This window comes from Nyctereutes procyonoides, unplaced genomic scaffold (assembly GCF_905146905.1).
Source record: "Nyctereutes procyonoides isolate TBG_1078 unplaced genomic scaffold, NYPRO_anot_genome, whole genome shotgun sequence".
Classification (NCBI taxonomy): domain Eukaryota; kingdom Metazoa; phylum Chordata; class Mammalia; order Carnivora; family Canidae; genus Nyctereutes; species Nyctereutes procyonoides.
The window spans coordinates 5,050,975-5,072,157 of NW_026575026.1; the positions used below are offsets into that span (position 1 = coordinate 5,050,975).

General features: G+C 38.5%; 1 protein-coding gene across 1 annotated transcript in view; it reads right to left on the reverse strand.

Moving 5' to 3' along the window:
* Positions 1 to 725: 725 nt before the first annotated feature.
* The window catches only part of TMEM232 (transmembrane protein 232), a gene marked incomplete at its 5' end in the record, with an annotated part of 204,195 nt that continues 183,737 nt past the window's right edge, over positions 726 to 21,183 (reverse strand). Inside the window, 2 exons of the mRNA XM_055315253.1 lie at positions 726 to 917; positions 4,756 to 4,849. Of these exons, the coding sequence (XP_055171228.1) occupies positions 726 to 917; positions 4,756 to 4,849 (286 nt within the window). The remainder of the gene's footprint in view (positions 918 to 4,755; positions 4,850 to 21,183) is intronic.

Consider the following 21,183-nt stretch of genomic DNA (forward strand, 5'->3'; position numbering starts at 1 on the left):
ATTGAATGGGAGTTACAGAAGAATTGAAGTGCGATTTTAAAAATGACTCCTAATTGGCTGAATCCCTGGGTAGGTGTTCCTGTACCTTCCAGGACCATCCACACCCATCCTCATAAACTCTTCTGACAAAAGGTAAAACCAGTGTCTCTCAGTGAGCTCCTTTGGTATCCACCAAAGACCAAATCATCTTGAGATGACTGATCTGTCCAAAGTTGTTTCTCTACTGCATCTTATCAAATTCAAGTTTCTGACATATAGTTTGATGTGGTGTTGAGAAGGAAATACAAATCCAAGCAGGTGCCTTACTTCTTTAATTTGTATAATAGTTAATATAGGAGTATCCATTGGTGCGCATTCTATTTTCAAGAAACAATTCTTAATGTGGCTCATTAGTAATTTGCAATCCGTTTCCATCTAACTGTCCACTGAAAACCAATGCTCTGAGAATCATTGATTACATAGGCTGTATGATCACAAGAAAAAAAGTCAATTTTGAAAAGCTCTAGCCATTTTTTGAAAATGTTTAGTAGAATCACTTCACTCAAATGCGAGTAAGAACTGCTAATTAAGGACTAAGGTATAACTATTCAAAAGTCTGCACCAGGATAACAATTCCTAAGAATTGGCTTCCAGTTAATTAGAAGAAATGTTTGCTAACATCTAGCTATCTTGGTCTCTTTTCATGCAATTTCTGTCATATGAACTTCAGTTCTTTGTGGGGTTTGTCATTTTATTTCTAATGAAACTACTTCAGTCCTAGGAGGAAGCTCATAGGGTTTGGTTTGCTTATGGAGTTTTTCTTCTCTTCTCTTCATAATTTCTCTGAAGTGTTTTTCTTCCTGTAACTCTTTGTCTTTACGTTCTTGGGCCTCACATGCTGCATCTTCTTTCTGTCGAATCTCAAGCTCTTTCTGCCACTGTCACAGAGAGAAAGTGTCATATGATTTTCCATGAAAAAAATGAAAAAAATTACTTTAGCTTCTCAAAATGCAGATTCTATTATCCAATTATCTCCTCAGTTTTTCTCAGAGATTCTTGGACTTTGAACCCAACCATAACTGGAAAAACACTGGTCACAATCAGGGAGGCTATCTCACTCCCTCCCCTCAAAAAAGAGAAAAAGAAGCTGGTGTTCCCTCTTAACATTTTTAATAATAATAATTCAAAGGAAGAAATAATAGGATTTACTTTTTATATTACAAAGGAATTTCATTTCTTCATCAATATTGGTATTTACATGACATCATGGAATTGTAAAGTGAAAAATCAAGCCAAAGTAAAACAAAAGAAAAACCAGATTATGGCAGAAGGACAATTTTGATATTATTGTAGACGAAGTGGAAAATGAAATTGAAGGGAAGACAAATACTGATTCTGTAACAGACAAATGTGGAGACTTCTAAGGGATTCAACTCAATTGAACATGTTAATTAATGACAATAATAGCATTATCTGGAGGCAAAAGTTCTAGAACTCAGTAGTTGGAAGTAAGAACCATAAATCAACCAAACATCAGGAGGACCCTTCTTCCCTCTATCTTTAATGAACAAAGTGGTGAAAGATGTGATAATCTGTCTTCAAGCTGGGTAAAAACGTCCAGGGGAGAATGACCTCAGCATGAAATGTTGGAAATTTCTAAAGACACTTCCTACCCTTGCTTATTTCTTGTTTTGTTACCCTAAGCCCACCAGTACTCACAGACAACCAAACTATCCTTGATGACCTATCAATTAACTTATAAATTACTATAAACTAGTGCTAAGGATTATAACTGTTATTTAAGGTATATAGATATTAATAAACAGGACTAAACCACAGAATTCACAACAAATCTCTTAGCCTTCCATTTGAAACATACTCAGAGTAAATATTGAACAAGAGATTTTAATAAAACTATATTCCTCATTGTTCTTACCCCCAGTTAAATTTTAAAGACAGGGATCCCTGGGTGGCGCAGTGGTTTGGTGCCTGCCTTTGGCCTAGGGCACGATCCTGGAGACCCAGGATCAAATCCCACATCGGGCTCCCGGTGCATGGAGCCTGCTTCTCCCTCTGCCTGTGTCTCTGCCTCTCTCTCTCTCTCTCTCTCTCTCTCTCTGTGACTATCATAAATAAATAAATTTTAAAAAAATTTAAAGACATAAGAAATACAAAGTTACCTTGATAACTATAATACCCATCTGTGACATATAATTTTTGTCATGGAACAAACTAAATAATACTGTTTGGCAAAATGACCAATTTTATGTTGTAGCATGAGAGTGGTAGTTGGTGTAATAATGACAATATCTATAAACAAAGACAACTAATCTACCTTATAGGAGAGATTTCACTGTACTTCATGACCTTGATCTTTACATTGTGAAAAATCAACAGAGGACTAATTCTTAACTCTCAGTAAAATAGAATTCTTTGGTTTCCCAAACAGCATGTACAAAAGCAGTAATGGGGTGTACATTGCTAATGCCTGGGAGGTGGCTTCTCTAACCCTGGTATGAGAAGGTGGCATAGCTGAAATTCACCATCACATTATGATCCTTCTTTGGGTTATCCCCGGGAAAAAAGTAAACTTTTCTTCCCCCTTTATGTCTCTGTTGACCATGACAAATTCAATCTGGCTAAACCATTGTCTTGTCTTTACTTTTATCTGCCATTATTATCATCAGTTGTGAATGCAGCAAGCAGGACATAGGTATGCTTGATGCTGATGGGAAACAGAAGCACCATTTACTGCTTTATTTAGCACATTCCGTCAGGATTTTGATCACCAGGCTGTGGAATACCAGCAGTGCATCAGGCACCTTAATATATGCTGATGTAATAATTAGAGGTATGTGCCTGACTGTTTGCCTATTGTCGCCACTTGATAAAATTCAATTGACTTCATGGGACAGTTAAACTTGGAGTCTATGCGTGTTTTTGCTTCTTGTCAATACCACAGATTCCACCTTTCCGCCCCTGTTGGATTAGGAATTTTAAACCAAAAAATTAAGCAACTATGAAAACCTGAATAGAAAGGTGGGTTTGGAGTCTGGAAATCTGGTTTTGCGTGCCGACTCAGTCACTTACTAACTTCAAAACCTTGGGCAAGTAACTGCACTGTATACTACCATTTTTACTGATATGTTTTACAGGTTGGGAGGATCACATTAACTAATACAAAAGCAAATATATGTACAGAGCACTACTGCTGAAGCTCTCTGAAGGGAAATGAAACATACATGGATTATTTTTTAAAAATGTAGTATTTGGAAAGAATTCCATAAACCTTCCCAAATCAATACTACAAACTATTTGCTGAGGCTAGCCACATATCAAACAATTTGGATACACTATCAACAGATCCATGGCAGCAATTACTTAGATGATGCTTATATCCTTGGAAAGAAAAAAAGATAATGGTTTTTATTTCTTGGCCTCCTCTCTACCATTCAAAAGAATGCCCTCTGTCTCTTTAGCCCTAGGAAGATGTGTTTAATTACAAAGTGATCAAAGTTTTATTAATCTTTCAAGAGTAAAGACTGGTCACTGTAAATTGAGTCAAAGGCTTTTGTTCTGTGGAGTTTTTTTTTTTAAGGTTTTATTTATTCATGAGAGACACAGAGAGGCAGAGACATAGGCAGAGGGAGAAGCAGGCTTCCCGCAGGGAGCCCGATCCGGGACTCAATCCTGGGACCACAACCTGAGTTGAAGGCAGACACTCAACCACTGAGCCCCCCAGGTGCCCCTGTTCTGTTTCTAAAACTACACTACATATATTTATATATACACATTGGCAATTTCCTATCCCTTGTAATCTATCCTAGATCATTTAGTTGAGGTGAATAGTAAAATACAGATGCTGTAATTTACGAACCCTTACCGATTCTTGATAATGCCCTGAGTATATAATATACTGGTTTAGCAGAAACTTCATTAGTTAATAAAAGAACAATACCACAGCTCCCGTTTTTTGATTCCAGTCTCCAAATCCCAATACTTTTGCTAGAGTCACTTCAATGTTAGCTACATGATAAATAACTATTCAGTGGAATCTGTAACTGAAATAATCATTTTTCTTTCTCAAAAGATCACTAATTCAATAGTGATTAATCATGGAAATATAAATAGTATTATGATACGTAATTCTGAAATGCTGGTGATAAAATTAATTTAAAGCACATGTTGTATGCTATTTAGACCATTCTGTATTCAAAGAAAAACAGAAAATAAGTACTTTCTCTCATATTCCAACTCAACTCCTAAAAAGAAGCAGTTATAAAATGATTTTATAAGAAATAATTGACTCAATATAGCTCAATGGATTAAAGTGTCTTAAGTGAATGGCCTTGTATTGCCAATGTTTGTTTAACTCATACCAAGAAAAAGTGATTAAAGTCCCTCTAACATTTCAAGGGTAAAGAATGGTCACCAAAAATTGAGTCAAAAGATTTTTGTTCTGTTATTAAAACTACACTATAAAAGAAATCAGTGTTCAATATCAGATCCTTGTCACAAGAAATCAGTAACGAATTCAGGAAACAGGATAAGGCTAGTATCTCACAAATGATAGAAAACCAAATTTTATGGAAACCAATAAAGGCACTGAACTAAATAGATAGCACAGTCAGATATAATTAAGTTTGGCAAAGCCCAATCATGGCTTTATGTGTATGTTCCACATCTTAATGTTTCAATCTCAAAACCACACTTTCTAATTCAAAGTGCCTTTAAAGAACAAAGCTTTTGCTGCTAATTTAAGGAAGTAAGTCTTACATGATGGTCAACGATTCTCGTCAACTCTTCATCAGCCTTGGTGAAGAAATCCGGATAAGAAAACAGGGGATGTTCTGGTAGAAAAGGACGTTCTCTTCAAAATAGCACAAGAACAGAGCCAATATTAGGTATAGATATTCCTCCTCCAAGGGATATATGGATTTGCAAGTCATTTCATTACTAAGCATTTTGATGCTAAATTGTTAACATAAAGTACTATCTTTATTCTTTGTAGACTATTATATATAGCTTTTAGTTTCTGTAAGTCATTTTGGGATACCTTAACTAATTTTTTTAAAAAAGATTTATTTATTTGAGTGAGAGCATGAGGGTAAGAGGGAGAGCGAGCTCGAGTGGGGCAGGGGGCGGGGGGCAGAAAGAGAAGCAGACTCCCCACTAAGCAGGGAGCCCGATATGGGACTCCATCCCTAGACCCCAGGATCATGACCTGAGCTGAAGGTAAACGCTTAACTGAATGAGCCACCCAGGCACCCTAAACTAACATTATTAAGGGTACAGAATGATACATAGTATGAGGACTAGAAAATAATAAAAAGGTCATCTTTTCCTAGGATGTATAAATACTACAGTGGGTCAGTAACACAGGAGATGTTGGGATATGAAGATTTAAGGAAGCCTGAAATAATTTTGCTCAATAGGGAGATGAAAGTGCCCACGGCCATATACAACTCCATGACCCTGGAAGTTCTGGTGGAAGTCTAAGCCGAAGAATTTGCTCTAAGATATACTAAAAAAACAAAACTTTGATTTCAGTACTTCTCCAAGGCCTTTGTAGTGCTAAGGGTGAAACTATGGCAGACAGTTTAGTGACAGTTCAATAGAAGTGTTGGCAATGCAAATCTAGGCCCCAAAGTAGTGGGGATTTAGTGTTAAACTGTCCATGTAATAGTTGTATTATGTTAAAGTTATTATGAAGAAATGATTGTGAGTCCAGAAATACATAAAGCAACAAAATGGTGGCAGACAATGTGGTTTTAAAGGAGAGAGAGTGGGTTTAAAGTAAAAGCTCTTAGGCAGGAGACCAAGAAGAGACATAGCTCATGAAAATTTTCCGTGGTCAAAAGTCTGATCACTTTTTAAGACTGCAGAGTCTAACATGTATTTTTTTTTTTTTTTTTGCAATTTGCTGCCTCTACCATTTTAGCTAGCTTTATATTTTTGATATCCTATGCTTCCCTCATATCACCAGGTCTTGCTTTATGCTGCACCAAATGGTTCTCAAATCTATTTTTCTTCATCTCCACCATCATTTCCCTGCTCTAAACCATCATCTTTCACCTGTACCCACACCTCCTTTTGGGAATCCCTGCATCCACCAGGCCTCACCCTTTTAATTCTCGTCTGTATACAGTAGCCAGAATTTTTCCCCCAAAATACAAAGGGTATCCTGTCAATCCTGCACTTGGAAGTGTTCATAACTCCCAATTAATTTTATGATTGAGATCCCATTTGTCACTGAAGAGGCCTGAAGTAGACTGTGCAGCTGGTAAAGGGGCCTTGGCATGTTTTCCTCAGACTCATTTCTCTCCCTTCTTGGCCGAGGCCTATGCATTCCTAGCACGTGGGCTTTTCGCAGTTGCTGCAGTGTTCCTTGCTCCACACCACTACGGTTTGTCTGCATGTGCTCTCCTCCGTTCTCCAGGGCTCTTCTCACCCACCACTCAAGCCCACTACCCTCGGCTTTTCCTTCCTTGTCCTTACTCAGTTGTAACTTCATATTGGTCTGTGCACCTGTGGGACTTCTGTTTTCCTGACTAGAGCATGAAGTGCTTGAAGGTGAGGACTCTCATTTGGTTACCCCTGGTCCCCCCGGCATCCAGCGCAGTGCCACCAGACACTCAGTGAGTGCTTGTGTGTTTGGTGGATTATTGAATGAATAAATGAAAACTGTGATATGCTTTCATCCCCCTTACATTCCAGGCCGTGAGTAGGAGTCTACCAGATGGCACTTTTCTGTCAGCGGAACAGTGAACAGCATCCAGGGCGGCAAGAGGGTGACAATCTCAGGGGACAAGTCACAGAATGAAGCCAATAGGAGGAGTTCAGAGGAAAACAACTCACGTGGTAGGTCAACATAGCTGGTCCCCTCTCCTAATTCATAAGATTCAGAAGTATTGTAGGAAAGAAGAGCAATGGGCTTCCCACGGTACATTCAACAGGGGCCTGAGTCATTCTATTGAAATATTGAAGGAAAATATGGCACTAGAATGCTGGAAATTGGGGGACAACTGGGGGCTGGTACTTGGCTTAACTATATTCATTCAATAAAATGTGGGCACTTCTGACATTCAAAGAATTGTGCTAAATGCTGTGAAAAGATAAATAAGACAGAACTTTCAAATTATTTAAAGGTTAAAAGTATTCATGCAAGTTGCCTCAATTCCTTCTTGAATTATAAAAGTTGAAAGAAATGCATTACAATATAAATAATATTAGAAAACCTTTAAAATAGGAAGATTAAATGGATATCTTTGTGCATCTGTGATTTTTAGTTATCTCAGTTGAATAGTTTGTACTAAAAATGTGTAGATATTTATAATAGAGGCAACATGAGACATAAACATTCAGTAATATAAACAAAAATAAAGGAAACGGGTTAAGCACGTGAGCCCTGCAGTCAGATCTCAAAGCAGATTTTCATTCTGCTACTTAGTACTATTTAATCCTTCTGTTCCTCAGTATTTTCATTTTAAATATAAAAAATAATAGTACCTGCCTTATGTTTTTATAAGGAAAAGAAACAATAAAGCATAAAGTATGTTTGATGGAGCAAACACTAGCCGCATCTCAGCTGTATTATCCTTATCATCAGCATTATCCAAAGAATGCAGAGAGAAAAAAAAAAAAAGAATGCAGAGGAAGCAGCCATGGCTTTTAGCTGGTGCTAAAAAAAAAAAAGGAAAAAATAAGAAAAGAAAAAAGGGATAGAGGACAAAACAATGAAGTCATTGATGAGATGTACAGTTTTGATGTTTGCAGTTAAATGGGAACTGGAGAAAAACCTGTTAGAAAGCCTCGTGTAACAATCCAAGGTCTGCCATGACAAATGACCCCAAATTGATAGACTTTTTTAAAAAAATCAATTTTCTTACAGTTCTTGAATCCAAAAGACCTAAATCAAGATGTTGGCAGGGTTGGTTCCCCTGGAGCCGCAGGGTGGGGTGGTGGAGGGACACATTCCATGCCTCTCTTTGCCTCTATGGTTAACATTCTTGGTTTACAGACACAACAGTCCCATGTGTCTCTGTCTTCACGTGACCTTCTCCTGTGTCTTTTCTGTCTTTCTCTTGTAGAACACAAGGCCCAACTGAGCAAGAAAGCCTTAACTTGCCCCTCAGCTTGACTAATAAACCTTCGACAAACCTCTTCTTCACCCTAGGCCCTTGGCCATCCCATGCAATTAATCAAGAAAGACAGTGCCCCTACCTTCTAGTCTCTGCGGTAGAGTAGGAGCCTAAGTTTGAAAGTGACAGCAAGCACCAACGACCTTATCACATTGACCACCCCTCCTCTAACATCCACTACAGCTTTTCGGCTACCTCCCCTCAGCACTTAAAAATCCTCCTGTCTTCTGTCTCAGAGGATTTGAATTCAGTCTCTGTCCTCTATCGCAAGACTTGAATAAAATCATCTTCGTTTAATCTCTGGGGCAATTTTTCTTTCACAGACTATTTCAAGATGATCTTTATTATTATTATTTTTAAGTTTTTATTCTAGTTAGTTAACAAAAGTCTACTATTGGTTTCAGGAACAGAACTTAGCGATGCAGCACTAAGACACAACACCCATCGCTCATCACAAGTGCCCTCCTTCATTCTCTTCGGGCATTTAGCTCAACTCCGCTTGCCTCCCACCCAGCGATGATTAGTCTCTCTCTGGCTCCATCCACATTGCTGCAAATGGCAAGATTTCATTATTTAGGATGGCTGAGTCCTATTCCAGTGTGTATACACACCATATCTCCTTTAACCATTCATCAGTTGATGAACACCTGGCCTCTTTCTATAATTTGGCTATTGTTGATAATGCTGCTGTAAACACTGGGGTGCAAGTGCCCCTTCTGATGCAGTATTTTTGTATTCTTTGTAAATACCTAGTAGTACAATTGCTAAGTCATAGGGTAGCCCTATTTTTAACTTTCTGAGGACCCTTCATACTGTTTTCTAGAGTGGTTGCACCAGTTTGGATTCCCACCAACATTATAGGAGGCTTCCCCCCTTTCTCCATTCTGACAGGTGTGAGGTGATATCTCTTTGTGGTTTTGATTTGTATTTCCCTGATGATGAGTGATGTTGAGCATCTATTCACATGTCTACTGGCCATCTGGATGTCTTCTTTGGAAAAATGTCTATTCATGTTGTCTGCCCCTTTTTTCAACAGGATTACATCTTCTTTGAGCATTGAGTTTGATAAGTTCTTTATAGATTTTGGATACTAATCCTTTATCAGATATGTCATTTGTAGATATCTTCTCCCATTGTGTAGGTTGTCTTTTAGTTTTGTTGATTATTTCCTTTGCTGTGCAGAAGCTTTTTATCTTGATGATGTCCCAATAGTTCATTTTTGCTTCTGTGTCCCTTGCCTCCAGAGACATGTCTAGAAAGAAGTTGGCACAGCTAGTGTCAAGGAGGCTGCCTGTGTTCCTCCCTAGGATTTTGATGGATTCCTGTCTCACATTTAGGTCTTTCATGCACTTTGAATTTATGTTTGTGCGTGGTGTAAGAAAGCAGTCCAGTTGCATTGTTTTGCATATTGCTGTCCAGCTTTCCCAACACCATTTGTTGAAGGGACTGTTTTTCCCCCCATTGGATATTCTTTCCTGCTTTGTCAAAAGTGAATTGAGCATATAGTTGTGGGTTCATTTCTGAAATGTTCTCTTTAGTTCCCTTGATCTACGTGTCTGTGTTTGTGCCAGTACCATTCTGTCTTGATGATCACAGCTTTGAAATAGAACTTGAAGTTGGGAATCATGATACCTCCACCCTTGGTTTTCTTTTTCAACATTACTTTGGCTATTTGGGGTCTTCTGTGGTTTCCATACAAATTTCAGGTTTGTTTGTTCTAGCTCTGTGAACAGTGCTGGTGGTATTTTGACAGGGATTGCATGAAGTGTGTAGATTGCTTTGGGTGGTAGAGACATTTTAGCAATATTTAATCTTCCAGTCCATGAGCATGGGATGTTTGCCATTTCTTTGTGTTATCAGATTCTTTCACATGTGCTCGATAGTTTTCAGAGTACAGATCTTTTACCTATTTGGTTAGGTTTATTCCTAGGTATCTTACGGGTTTCGGTATAATTGTAAATAGTATTCATTGCTTGATTTCATCTTTTTCTGCTGCTTCATTATTGGTGTAAAGAAATGCAACAGATTTCTGTGCAATTGATTTTGTATCCTACAACTTTGCTGAATTCATGTATCAGTTCTAGCAATTTTTTGGTGGAGTCTTTCACAGTTTTTCCTTAAAATATATCATCTGTAAATAGTCAAAGTTTGACTTCTTTACGAATTTGAATGCCCTTTATTTCTTTTTGTTGTCTGATTGCTGAGGCCCAGACTTCTATTATTGTGTTGAGTAACAGTGGTGTGAGAGGACATCCCTATCTTGTTCCTGACCATAAAGGAAAGATTGTGTTTTTCCCCATTGAGGATGATATTAGCTCTGGGTCTTTCATACATGGCCTTTATGATGTTGAGGTATGTTTCCTTTATCCCTACTTTCTTGAAGGTTTTTATCAAGAATGGATTCTTTACTTTATGAAATGCTTTTTCTGCATCTATTCAGAAGATCATATAGTTCCTATCCTTTCTTTTATTGATTTAGTGTATCACATTGATTAATTTGAAAATACTTAACTACCCTTTCAGCCCAGGAATAAATATCATTTGATTGTGGTGAATAAATGTACTGCTAGTACATTTGCTAGTATTTTGTTAAGAATTTTTGCTTCCATGTTCATCAGGGATATTGGCCTGTAATTCTCCTTTATAGTGAGGTCTTTTTCTGGTTTTGAAATCAAGGTAATGCTGGCCTCAGAGAATGAGTTTGAAAGTTGTTCTATTTCTATTTTTAAATTTTGTTTTAATTTTTTTCTTCAAATTTTTATATAATTCTAATTAGTTAACACAGTGAAATATTGATTTGAGGAGAATTCAGTATCACTTACATGTAATACCCATGTCCAACACAAGTGCCCTCCTAAACACCCATCACCCAACACTTCTATTTTTTGGAACAGTTTGGGAAGAATAGGTATTAGCTCTTCTTTAACTGTTTGGTAGAATTTCCCTGGGAAGCCATCTGGTCCTGGGCTTGTTTGTTCAGAGTTTTGTTTTTTGTTTTTCCACTAAATCATTTTCTTTGCTGGTTATGGTCTCTTCATATTTTCTATTTCTTCCTGTTTCAGCTTTGGTAGTTCATATGTTTCTAGGAATTTATCCATTTTTTTTGATTACCCAATTAATTGGCATAAATTTTTCATAATACTCTCTTATAATTGTTTGTATTTCTGTGGTGGTGGTTGTGATCTCTTCTCTTACAGTAGTGATTTAATTTATTTGGGTCCTTTCTCTTTTCTTTTTGATAAGCCTGGCTAGGAGGTTATCAATTTTGTTAATTCTTTTAAAGAACCAGCTCCTAGTATCATTGATCTTTTCTGCTGGTCTTGTTTGTTTGTTCTGTATCATTTATTTCTGCTCTAATCTTTATTATTTCTCTTCCTCTACTGGCAACAGGACAGGTTATCATACAGGACGGAGTTCCAGCAAGCTGGCAGACGGATGCACCACAGTGCAGATACACTAGTCCCGAGTGCCCACTTTGTCACCAAGTCTACAAAGCTGAAGGTAAAATGCTGAAGCACTGGTAGTAAGATGGAAATGGAGGATCCAGGACTTTCTGGACAGGAATCAGCTGCGTCTGATAGTTGTCTCCAGTGTAGGGGACCCTTTCACTAGCATGAGCCACTGGTGCTGAAGGAGCCACCCTTCTGACTGGAGTGAGCTGATATCTCACTGTAGTTTTGTATTTGTTTTTGTATTTCCCTGATGAGAGATGTTGAGCATCTTTTCATGTGTCTGAGGGCCATCTGGATATCTTTTGGAAAAACATCTATTCATATCTTCTGACCATTTTTTAATTGGAGCATTTATTTTTGGGGAGTTCAGTTTGATGACTTCTTTATAGATTTTGGATACTAACCTGTTATCAAATGTGTCACTTGCAAATATCTTCTCTCGTTCCATAGGCTGCCTTTTAGTTTTGTTGTTTCCTTCCCTGTGGAGCTTTTTATCTTGATGAAATCCTAAGAGTAAGAAGATGCGATGGCTAAGGTCAAAGAGGCTGCTGCCTCTGTTCCTCACTAGGATTTTGATGGTTTCCTGTCTCACATGTAGATCCTTCACCCATTTTCAATTTATCTTTGTGTATGACGTAAGGGAGCGGTCCAGTCTCATTCTTCGTTCTGCATGCTGCTGTCCAGCTTTCCCAACATCATGCATTGAAGACACTGTCTTTTTTCCATTGCATATTCCTCCCTGCTTTGTCAAAGACTAATTGAGCATATATTTGTGGATCCCCTTCTAGGTTTTGTATTTTCTCCCATTGATCTATGGGTCTGTTTTTGTGCCAAGACCACACTGCCTTGATCACTACAGCTCTGTAACACAGCTTGAAACACGGCATCGTGATGCTCCGGCTTTGGCTTTCTTTTTCAAGATGGCTTTGGCTATTTGGGGTCTTTTGTGGTTCCATACAAGTTTCAGGATTGGGTGTTCTAGCTCTGTGAACAGTGCTGGTCGTATTTTGACAGGAATTGCATTAAGTGTGTAGATTGCTTTGGGTGGTATAGACATTTTAACAATACTTGTTCTTCCAGTCCATGGGCATGGGATGTTTGCCATTTCTTTGTGTCATCTTCAAATGCTTTCTTCAGTGTTCCATAGTTCGCAGACTATAGATCTTTTACCTCTTTGGTTAGGTTTCTTCCTAGGTATCTCATGGCTTTTGGTTCAGTTGTAAATGGGATTGATTCCTTCCTTTCTCTTTCTGCTGCTTCATTATTGGTGTAAAGAAATGAACCAGATTTCTGTGCACTGATCTTATATCCTGTGATTTTGCCGAATTTGTGTATCATTCTAGCAATTTTCTAACGGAGTCTCTCAGATTTTCTACAGAGTGTCAGGTTGTCTGTGAATACTGTTAAGTTTGACTTCTCCCTTGCTGATTTTGGATGCCTTTTATTTATTTTTGTTGTCTGATTGCTGAGGCCAAGACTTCCAGTATGATGTTAACAGTGGTGAGAGTGGACTCTGTCTCATTTCTGTCTGCAGAGCAAAAGCTCTGTTTCTCCACATTGAGGATGATAGTAGCTCTGGGCCTTTGGATATAAGGTAGTACATTTCTAGCTCCTCTAGGTGTGAGGTTAGCTTGTGTTCTGAGTCATTTCTTGTTTCTTGGGGCAGCCTGTATTGCCGTGTGCTTCTCTGCTGTGACCACTTTTGCTGCATCCCAAAGGTTCTGGACCATCGTGTTTTCATTTTCACTTGTTTCTGTGCATTTTTTTAGTTCTTCTTTAATTTCCTGGTTGACCCACTCATTTCTTTAATAGAATGTTCTTTAACCTCCATGTATTTGTGGTCTTCCCAAATGTTTTCTTGTGGTTGACTTCAAGTACATGGCATTGCGGTCTGAAAATATGCACAGTATGATCTCAATCACTTTGTATTTGTTGAGGCCAGATTTGTGACCCAGTCTGTGATCTATTGTGGAGAATGGCCCATGTGCACTAGAGAAGAATGTGTACTCTGCTGCTTTGAGGGGGGATGTTCTGAATCTATCTGTGAAGTCCGTCTGGTCCCACGTGTCATTCAAAGCCATGGTTTCCTTGTAGATTTTCTGCATAGATGATCTGTCCATTGCAGGAAGTGGGGTGTTATCGTATTGTTATCGATGAGTTTGATATTAATTGATTTATAAATTTGGGTGCTCCCACGTTGGGGCACACATATTTACAATTGTTAGATCTTCTTGTTGGATAGACCCCTTTACTATGATCCAGTGCTCTTCCTCATCTCTGTGACAGTCTTTGGTTTAAAATCTAGTTTTTCTGGTAGAAGGATGGCACCTCCAGCTTTCTTTTGATGTCCAATAGCAGGTTAAATGCTTCTCCATCCTTTCACTTTCAACCTGCAGGTGTCTTTAGGTCTAAAATGAGTCTCTTGCAAGCAGCATATAGACGGATCTTATTTTTTTATCCACTCTGATGCCCTCTGTCTTTTGATTGGAGCATTTACCTTCAGAGTGATTACTGATAGAAATGAATTTAGTACTATTGTATTATCTGCAAAGTCGATGTTTTTGGAGATATTCTCTGTTCCTTTCGAGTCTTTGTTACTCTTGGTCTGTCTTTCCCACTCCAAGTCCCCTTTAACATTCTTTGCAGGGCTGGGTAGTTGCCACGAACTCCTTTAGTTTTTGTTTGTCTGGGAAACTCTATCTCTCCTTCTATTCTGAAGGACAGCCTTGATGGAGAAAGAATTCCTGGCTGCATATTTTTTCCATTCCGCAGGCGGAAGATACCACGCCGCTCTCTCTGGCCTGCCAGGTCCCTGTGGAGAGATCTGCTACTAACCTTATTTGTCTTCCCTTGTAGATTAGGGATTTCTTTTCTGGCTGCTTTTAGGAACCTTTCCTTATCTCCATTTTTTGCCAATTTTACTAGGACAAAAGGTCTTGGTGTTGGCTTGCTTTCGTTGATCTTGAGGGGAGTTCTCTGTGCCTCCTGGATTTGGATGTCCATTTCCTTCCCCAGATTAGGGAAGCTGGCAGCTATAAATTGCTCAAATAACCCTGCTCCCTTTCCCCCCTCTCTTCTGCTGGCACGCCTATGATATGAATGTTATTATGGCTTCTGGAGTCACTGAGTTCCCTAAGTCTATGTTTGTGATCCAATAATTGTCTTTCCCTTTTCTTTTCAGCTTCATTGTTTTCCAGAATTTTATCTTCTATATCATGTATTTGTCCTTGTGCCCCTTCCATCCTTGCGATCATTATATCCAGTTTTTCCTATTGGTTATAGCATTTTTATATTTCAGCCTGACTAGTTTTGAGGACTTATATCTCTGTGGTAAGAGGCTCCTTAGTGTCTTCTTTGCTCAAGCCCCGTTACTCTTCCTTATGATTGTTGTTTTAAATCCTGGTTCAGGCATATGACATCTGTTTTGATTACATTCCTGGCTGTGACCTCTTCTTTTGGGATGAAATTCCTCCATCTTGGCATTTTGTCTTGGTCTCTCTCTCCTGTGTGTCAGGAAAGCCTATTATGGTTCTTGCTCCTAAGAGTAATGGCTACAGTAAGAAGAGGTCATATGCTGTCCAGGGTTTGGGTTTTCAGGAAGTGTCTCTGGTGTGCTGTTCGCTCTGCTGCTGTTTTGGCTGCCCTTCCCCTCAGGTCAGTCCCCTACGGTTTCTCCTTGCCTGTGGGGGTGAGTGCTTGGACCTTTTCCACTGTGTGAGGAGTTTTAACTAGGTCTGTTTTGGTCTGCTCGTTGAAAGAGGCTAGATCCTATTCCCCTGGAGCTGGAGCTTTTCAGCAGCCTGTGGTCAGTAGACTTGGGGCAGGCCTCCAAGGTGGGGGAGTGGGAGGGAGGGGAAGGGTATGTGCTGCTCTTCTGTGGGAGTGGCCCACTGCTGCTCTGTCTCCAGGCGCTCTTGCCCTAGTGGAAAAGCACCTGCGGAGTACAGGAGAGGGAGCTTGGTTTAAGTGGCTCAAACCTCCACTCTGGATGTTGTACTTCACTGAGGTCGCCCTGTGCTGATGGGCAGGCAAAAATAGATCATTTGTCCCCAGAGAGGGGAGTTTGGGCCTGCTGCTATTCAGGGAGCTCTCACAGAGGAGTGAACAGTCTCCCCTCATTTGTCCCAGACATCCCTCAGATCTCTGCTTCACCCTGTCTGCGTCTGACCCATCTGCCCACCTGGCAGCACAGTGCTCCTGTGTTTTATCCAGGCAATTTGGTTGAGTCTCAAAACTCCAAATTTTAGGGACCCAGCATGGCATGAATCCACACGGATCCCCTGGGGGAGGGTCTCTCTGGGCTGTCACTGGTGCTGGTTTGTCCCTGAAGGGCAGTCCTATGGATGTGCAGGGGCTTGGAGTTTATGTTAAAATGCAAAAAAAAAAAAAAAAAAAAAAAAAAGCTGGCGTCCAGTTTAGCTGCTCCTAGGGGCTGCCTCTGCTCTTATGCTGATGAGTGGGGGCAGCTCAATGTTGCCTGTTAACTGTTGTCCCCAGAGAGGCAGTGCCACTTCTCCAGATGCGCTCCAAGCAGGGGAACTCTGTCCCCATGCGACCCAGGGGATCAGACCACACTGTTTGCCCCAGAGCCTCTGCTCTCCTTCTCCAGGGGAGCACCCCCCCCCCAGGCTCCACCCCAACACCAGCAGAGACTTCTAAAACTTAAGTCTTTGAGCGCTACTTCTTATAAAAACTTGGGATAATCAGCCCCTCTCCTTTTCGCAGGATGATCACAGATTTCTTAAGACACATTTAGAACCTGTTCAGTTTAACATGTCAAGGGTGAAAGATGCGCGGCAATATTTACCCAAGAGAAACAATGAGCCATGACACAGTTCCTTGGACAGGGTTACGGTTTTGCAGGTTCCCAAGGTCGTCTAAGGACATGCAAGTGTGCAGCGAGCCTCCCATCACACAGGAGGTTTACTCCAGGAACGCAGGGCGTACCCCCGCCTCGGGCCCCTCAAGTCCTGCATGAGTCAGTGTTGAAGCATCTACTGAGCCTGTGAAATATGCTTTTATCTCAGGTAAACTAAAATAACCTGTGGAGTCACCCAACGAGCAAAAGGTACCCCCAGAATTACATCCTTGTTTGGAAATTGAATGACTTGTGCCTTTATCTCACATTTTACTTCCTTATTTACTTACTTACTTACTTTATTTATTTATTTATTGCAGAGGAAGTGGGCACCCCTACTCATTGGCTGGCTTTCTTTTTTCTAGTATACTCTATTTTCCTTATTGATGTTCATCATAGATTGATGATCCTCAAAAAACACTGTGGACACCACTTTTCACTGATTCCAAACTTGTTCCAATAAATTGTATACTTCCCCCCACCCTCTTTGGGAAGCTTAAATTTTCCTTATTTGTCTACTGGAGCCCTCTGTTTAACTTCTTTCCTCAAAGACTCCCTCAGCTCTACTGCAATATTGAGACAGAATCGCCATGTAACACCGTGTAAATTCAGGGCACACAACATGATGATTTCATGCAGGTATGTGTCAAAATGGCTACCACAAAATTAGTTAATAACCAGCACTTTTTGTATGTGATGGGAACACTTGCTATCTGCTCCTATATATGCACAGCATTGCTGACTATGTTAACAGCGTGACCGGGATATATATTCGATCTTCAGAACTTAAGTCATCTCATAATTACCAGTTTGTACCCTATGATCAACATTTTCCCATTTCTCCCTCCCTCCCACCCCTGGCAAATACCAACCTACTCTATTTTTATGAGTTCTGCTTTTTTAGATTCCACGTATAAGTGGGAGGATATAGTATGTGTCGTTCTCTGTTGGGCTTATTTCATATTTCACTGAGCATAACGCCCTCCAGGTCAGCCCACGCTGTCACAAATGGCACCCTGCCCCCCCCCCTTTATGGCTGCTAATATCCCACTGCGCGTCTGTACCACCTTTCCTTATTCATCCGTCAGTGGACACTTAGTGGCCGAGACATGGACACACTTCCACACCTTGGCTACTATAAACGGTGCTGCAGTCAATATGGGGGTGCAGATATCTTTAGAAGATAACGTTTTCTGTTTCCTTTGGATATATACCCCAAAGTAGAATTGCCAGATCACACTGCAGTTCTGCTTTTAATTTTTGAGGAACATCCACATTATTTTCCAAAGCAGCTGTACTCAATTTACATTCACATCGAGAGTGCACAAGGATTCCCTTTTCTCCGCATTCTTGCCAACACCTATCCTTTGTCTTTTTCATAACAGACATTCTATAAATGTGAAGGAATCTCTTATTGTGGTTTTGCTCTGCATGTCCCTGATGATTAGTGATACCGAGTACCTGTTTTTGTACCTAACGGCCATTTGTATTTTTTCTTTGGGGAAAAAGCTCTATTCAAGTTTTTTTGACCATTTTACAGTTGGATTTTTTCTTTTTTTGCTACTGAGTTGTATTAAGCTCCTTATGCTTTTTGTATATTAACTCCTTATTACACATCGATGGTTTGGAAATATTTACTCCCATTTTGTAGGTTACCTTTTCATGTTTTGATAGTTTCTTTTTCTGTGAAGAAGTTTTTTTGTTTGATGTACTCCCACCTGCTTATTTTTGCTTTTCTTCTAGTGTTTTTCACATCAGATGCAAAAAAAAAAAAAAATGTTGCCAAGACCAATATCGAGGTGCTTTTTTTCTTGTTTTCCCCTAGAAATTTTAGTTTCAATTCTTATATTTAAGTCTTTAATCCATTTCAGGTTAATTTTTCCAAGTGGTATAAGAGGGGAATCTTATGATTTTGAAATCTTATGATTTCATTCTTTTGCATGTGAATACCCAATTTTCCCAGCACCAATTATGGAAGAGCCTATCTTTTTTTCCATTGAGTATTCTCGGCTGCCTTGTCAAATATTAGTCAACTGTATATGCATAGGTTTATTTCTGGGCTCTTGATGCTGTTCCATTAGTCTGTATTTCTGTTTTTATGCCAGCACTATACCACTTTGATCATTATACCTTTGTAATATAGTTTGAAATTGGGAAGCATAATGCCTCCAATTTTGCCCTCAGGATTGCTTTGCCTAATGGTCTTCTGCAAATTTCATACAAATTTTAGGATTTTCCCTATTTCTGTGAAAAATTTCTTTGAAATTTTGATAGGGATTACATTCAATCTGTAGATTGCTTCGGGCAGTATGGACATTTTAACAAATGTTAAAATCTTCCAATATAGAGGCACAGGATATTTCCCATTTACTTGGTCTTTCTCAGTTTCTTTCATCATTGCCTTAAAGTTGTCAGTGTACAGAACTTGAACCTCTTTGATTAAATTTATTCCTAAGTATTTTATTGGTTTAGATGCTTTTGTAAAAGGTTATTTTTTTTAGTTAGTTCACTGTCAGTGTGATTTTGTATGTTGATTTTCTATCCTGCAACTTTACTGAATTCATTTATTAATTCTAATAGTTTTTCATGGATCTTTTTTGTTTTCCTATATATAAAATCAAGTCCTCTGCAAAACAGAGACAGTTTTAAGTACTTCCTTTCTGACTTGGATGCCTTTAATTTCATTTTCTTGCTTACATGCTCTAACTAGGACTACTGGTAGTATGCTTTCACCATTGAGTACAACGTTAGCTGTGGGCTTGTCAGTTATGGCTTTATCCTGTTGTAGTATGTTTCTTCTATACCCAATTTGTTGAGCATTTTTATCATGAAAGATGAAAAATCTGAATTTTGTCAAATGCCTTCTCTGCATCTATTGAGATGATCATGATTTTTATCTTTTAATCTATTAATATGCTGTATCACATTTATTGATTTGCATACGTTAAAATATCTTTGTATCCCTCCCACTTTATGATATTTGATCCTTTTGATGATGTGCTATTGAATTTGGTTTGCTGGTATGTTGTTGAAAATTTTTGCATCTATAGTTATCAGAGTAAATGACCTGTACTTTTCTTTTCTTGTAGTAGCCTTATCTGGCTTTGGTATTAAGGTAATGCTGGCATCATAAAATCAGTTTAGGAGTGTTCCCTTTTTAGTTTTTTAGAAGACTTTAAGAAGGAGTAATGTTAATTCTTCTTTAAATGTTTGGTATAATTAACCAGTGAAGTTATTTGGTCTGGGATTTTCTTTGTTGAGAGATTTTTCTTTATTTTTTGATTCCTGATTCAGTCATCTTACTTGTTATTGTCTATTCAGATTTTCTATTTCTTCATGATTCATTCTTGGTAGGTTTTACAGTTCAAAGAACTTACCCATTTCTTCTAGTTTATCCAATTTGTTGGAATACTATTCGTAGTATTTTTTATGATCCTTTGTATTTCTGTGGTATATCTGTTATAGTACCATGTTCTTGAGTTTTCTCTTTTTTAGGGGGGAAGTCTAGATGAAGGTTTGTCATATTTTTATCTTTTCAGAGCAAAAGATCTTAGTTTCATTAACCTTTTCCTAGTGTTTTTGGGTCTCTATTATTTCAGTTTCTACTTTGATCTCTTATTTCTTTACTTCTGCTAACTTTTACTTCAAGGAATTAGATAAACAACAAAATAAGCCGAAAGTTAGGCCGAGATCCTTTTTTCTTTAGATGTTTATCACTATAAACTTCCCTCAGAACTGCTTTTGCTGCATACCATAAATTTTGTTATGTTCTGTTTCCATTTTCATTTGTTTCAAGATATTCTTTTGACTTCATATTTGATTTCTTCTATGCTCCACTGATTGTTCAGGAGTATGTTGTTTAATTTCCACATATTTGTGAATTTCCAGTTTTTCTTCTGTTACCGGTTTTTAGTTTTATATATCATTGTGATTGGAAAAACTACTTGGTATGATTCCAGTCCTCTTAAATTTCCTAAAGACGTGTTTGTAGCCTAACATAGGATCTCTCCTGGAGAATGTTCCATGTGCACTTGAGAAGAATGTGTATTCTGCTGTTAAGTGGAATATTATGTAAATGTCTGTTAGGTCCATTTGGTCTAAAGTATAATTTAAGTACAATGTTCCTTTTTATTTTTTCTGTCTGTTCTATACATTGTTTAAAGTGGAGTATTAAAGTCTCCTACTATTTTTGTATTGTCTATTTCTCCCTTCAGATCTGTTAGTATTTGCTTAATATATTTTGGTACTCCGATGTTGGGTGCATATAAATTTACAACTGCTATATCCTCTTGATGAATTGACCCATTTTTCATTACGTTATGACCTTCTTTGTCTCTTGTTACAGTTTTTTACTTACTCTATTTTGTCCAATGTAAGTATAGCTGAGCTTCTTTTTCTAACTTCATTTGCATGGTGTATCTTTTCCATCCCTTTAACTCTGTGTGTGTCTTTAGAATTGAAGTGAGTCTCTTGTAGGCAACATATAGTAGGTCTTGTTTGTTTTTTTTTTTTTTATCCATTCATCACTCAATAGCTTTTTATTGGAAAATTTAGTACATTTACATTTAAAGCAATTATTGATAGGTAACGATGAATTAATGCCATATTATTGTTTCTTTCTTCCACTTTTGCTGTCTTCCTTTGTGAACTGACATTCTTCCATTTTGATAAGCTTTAATTTCACTTTTCTTTACCTTTTGTGTATTTTTGCTTTGTAGTTACCATAAGGCTTATATAAAACATCTTATTAAAA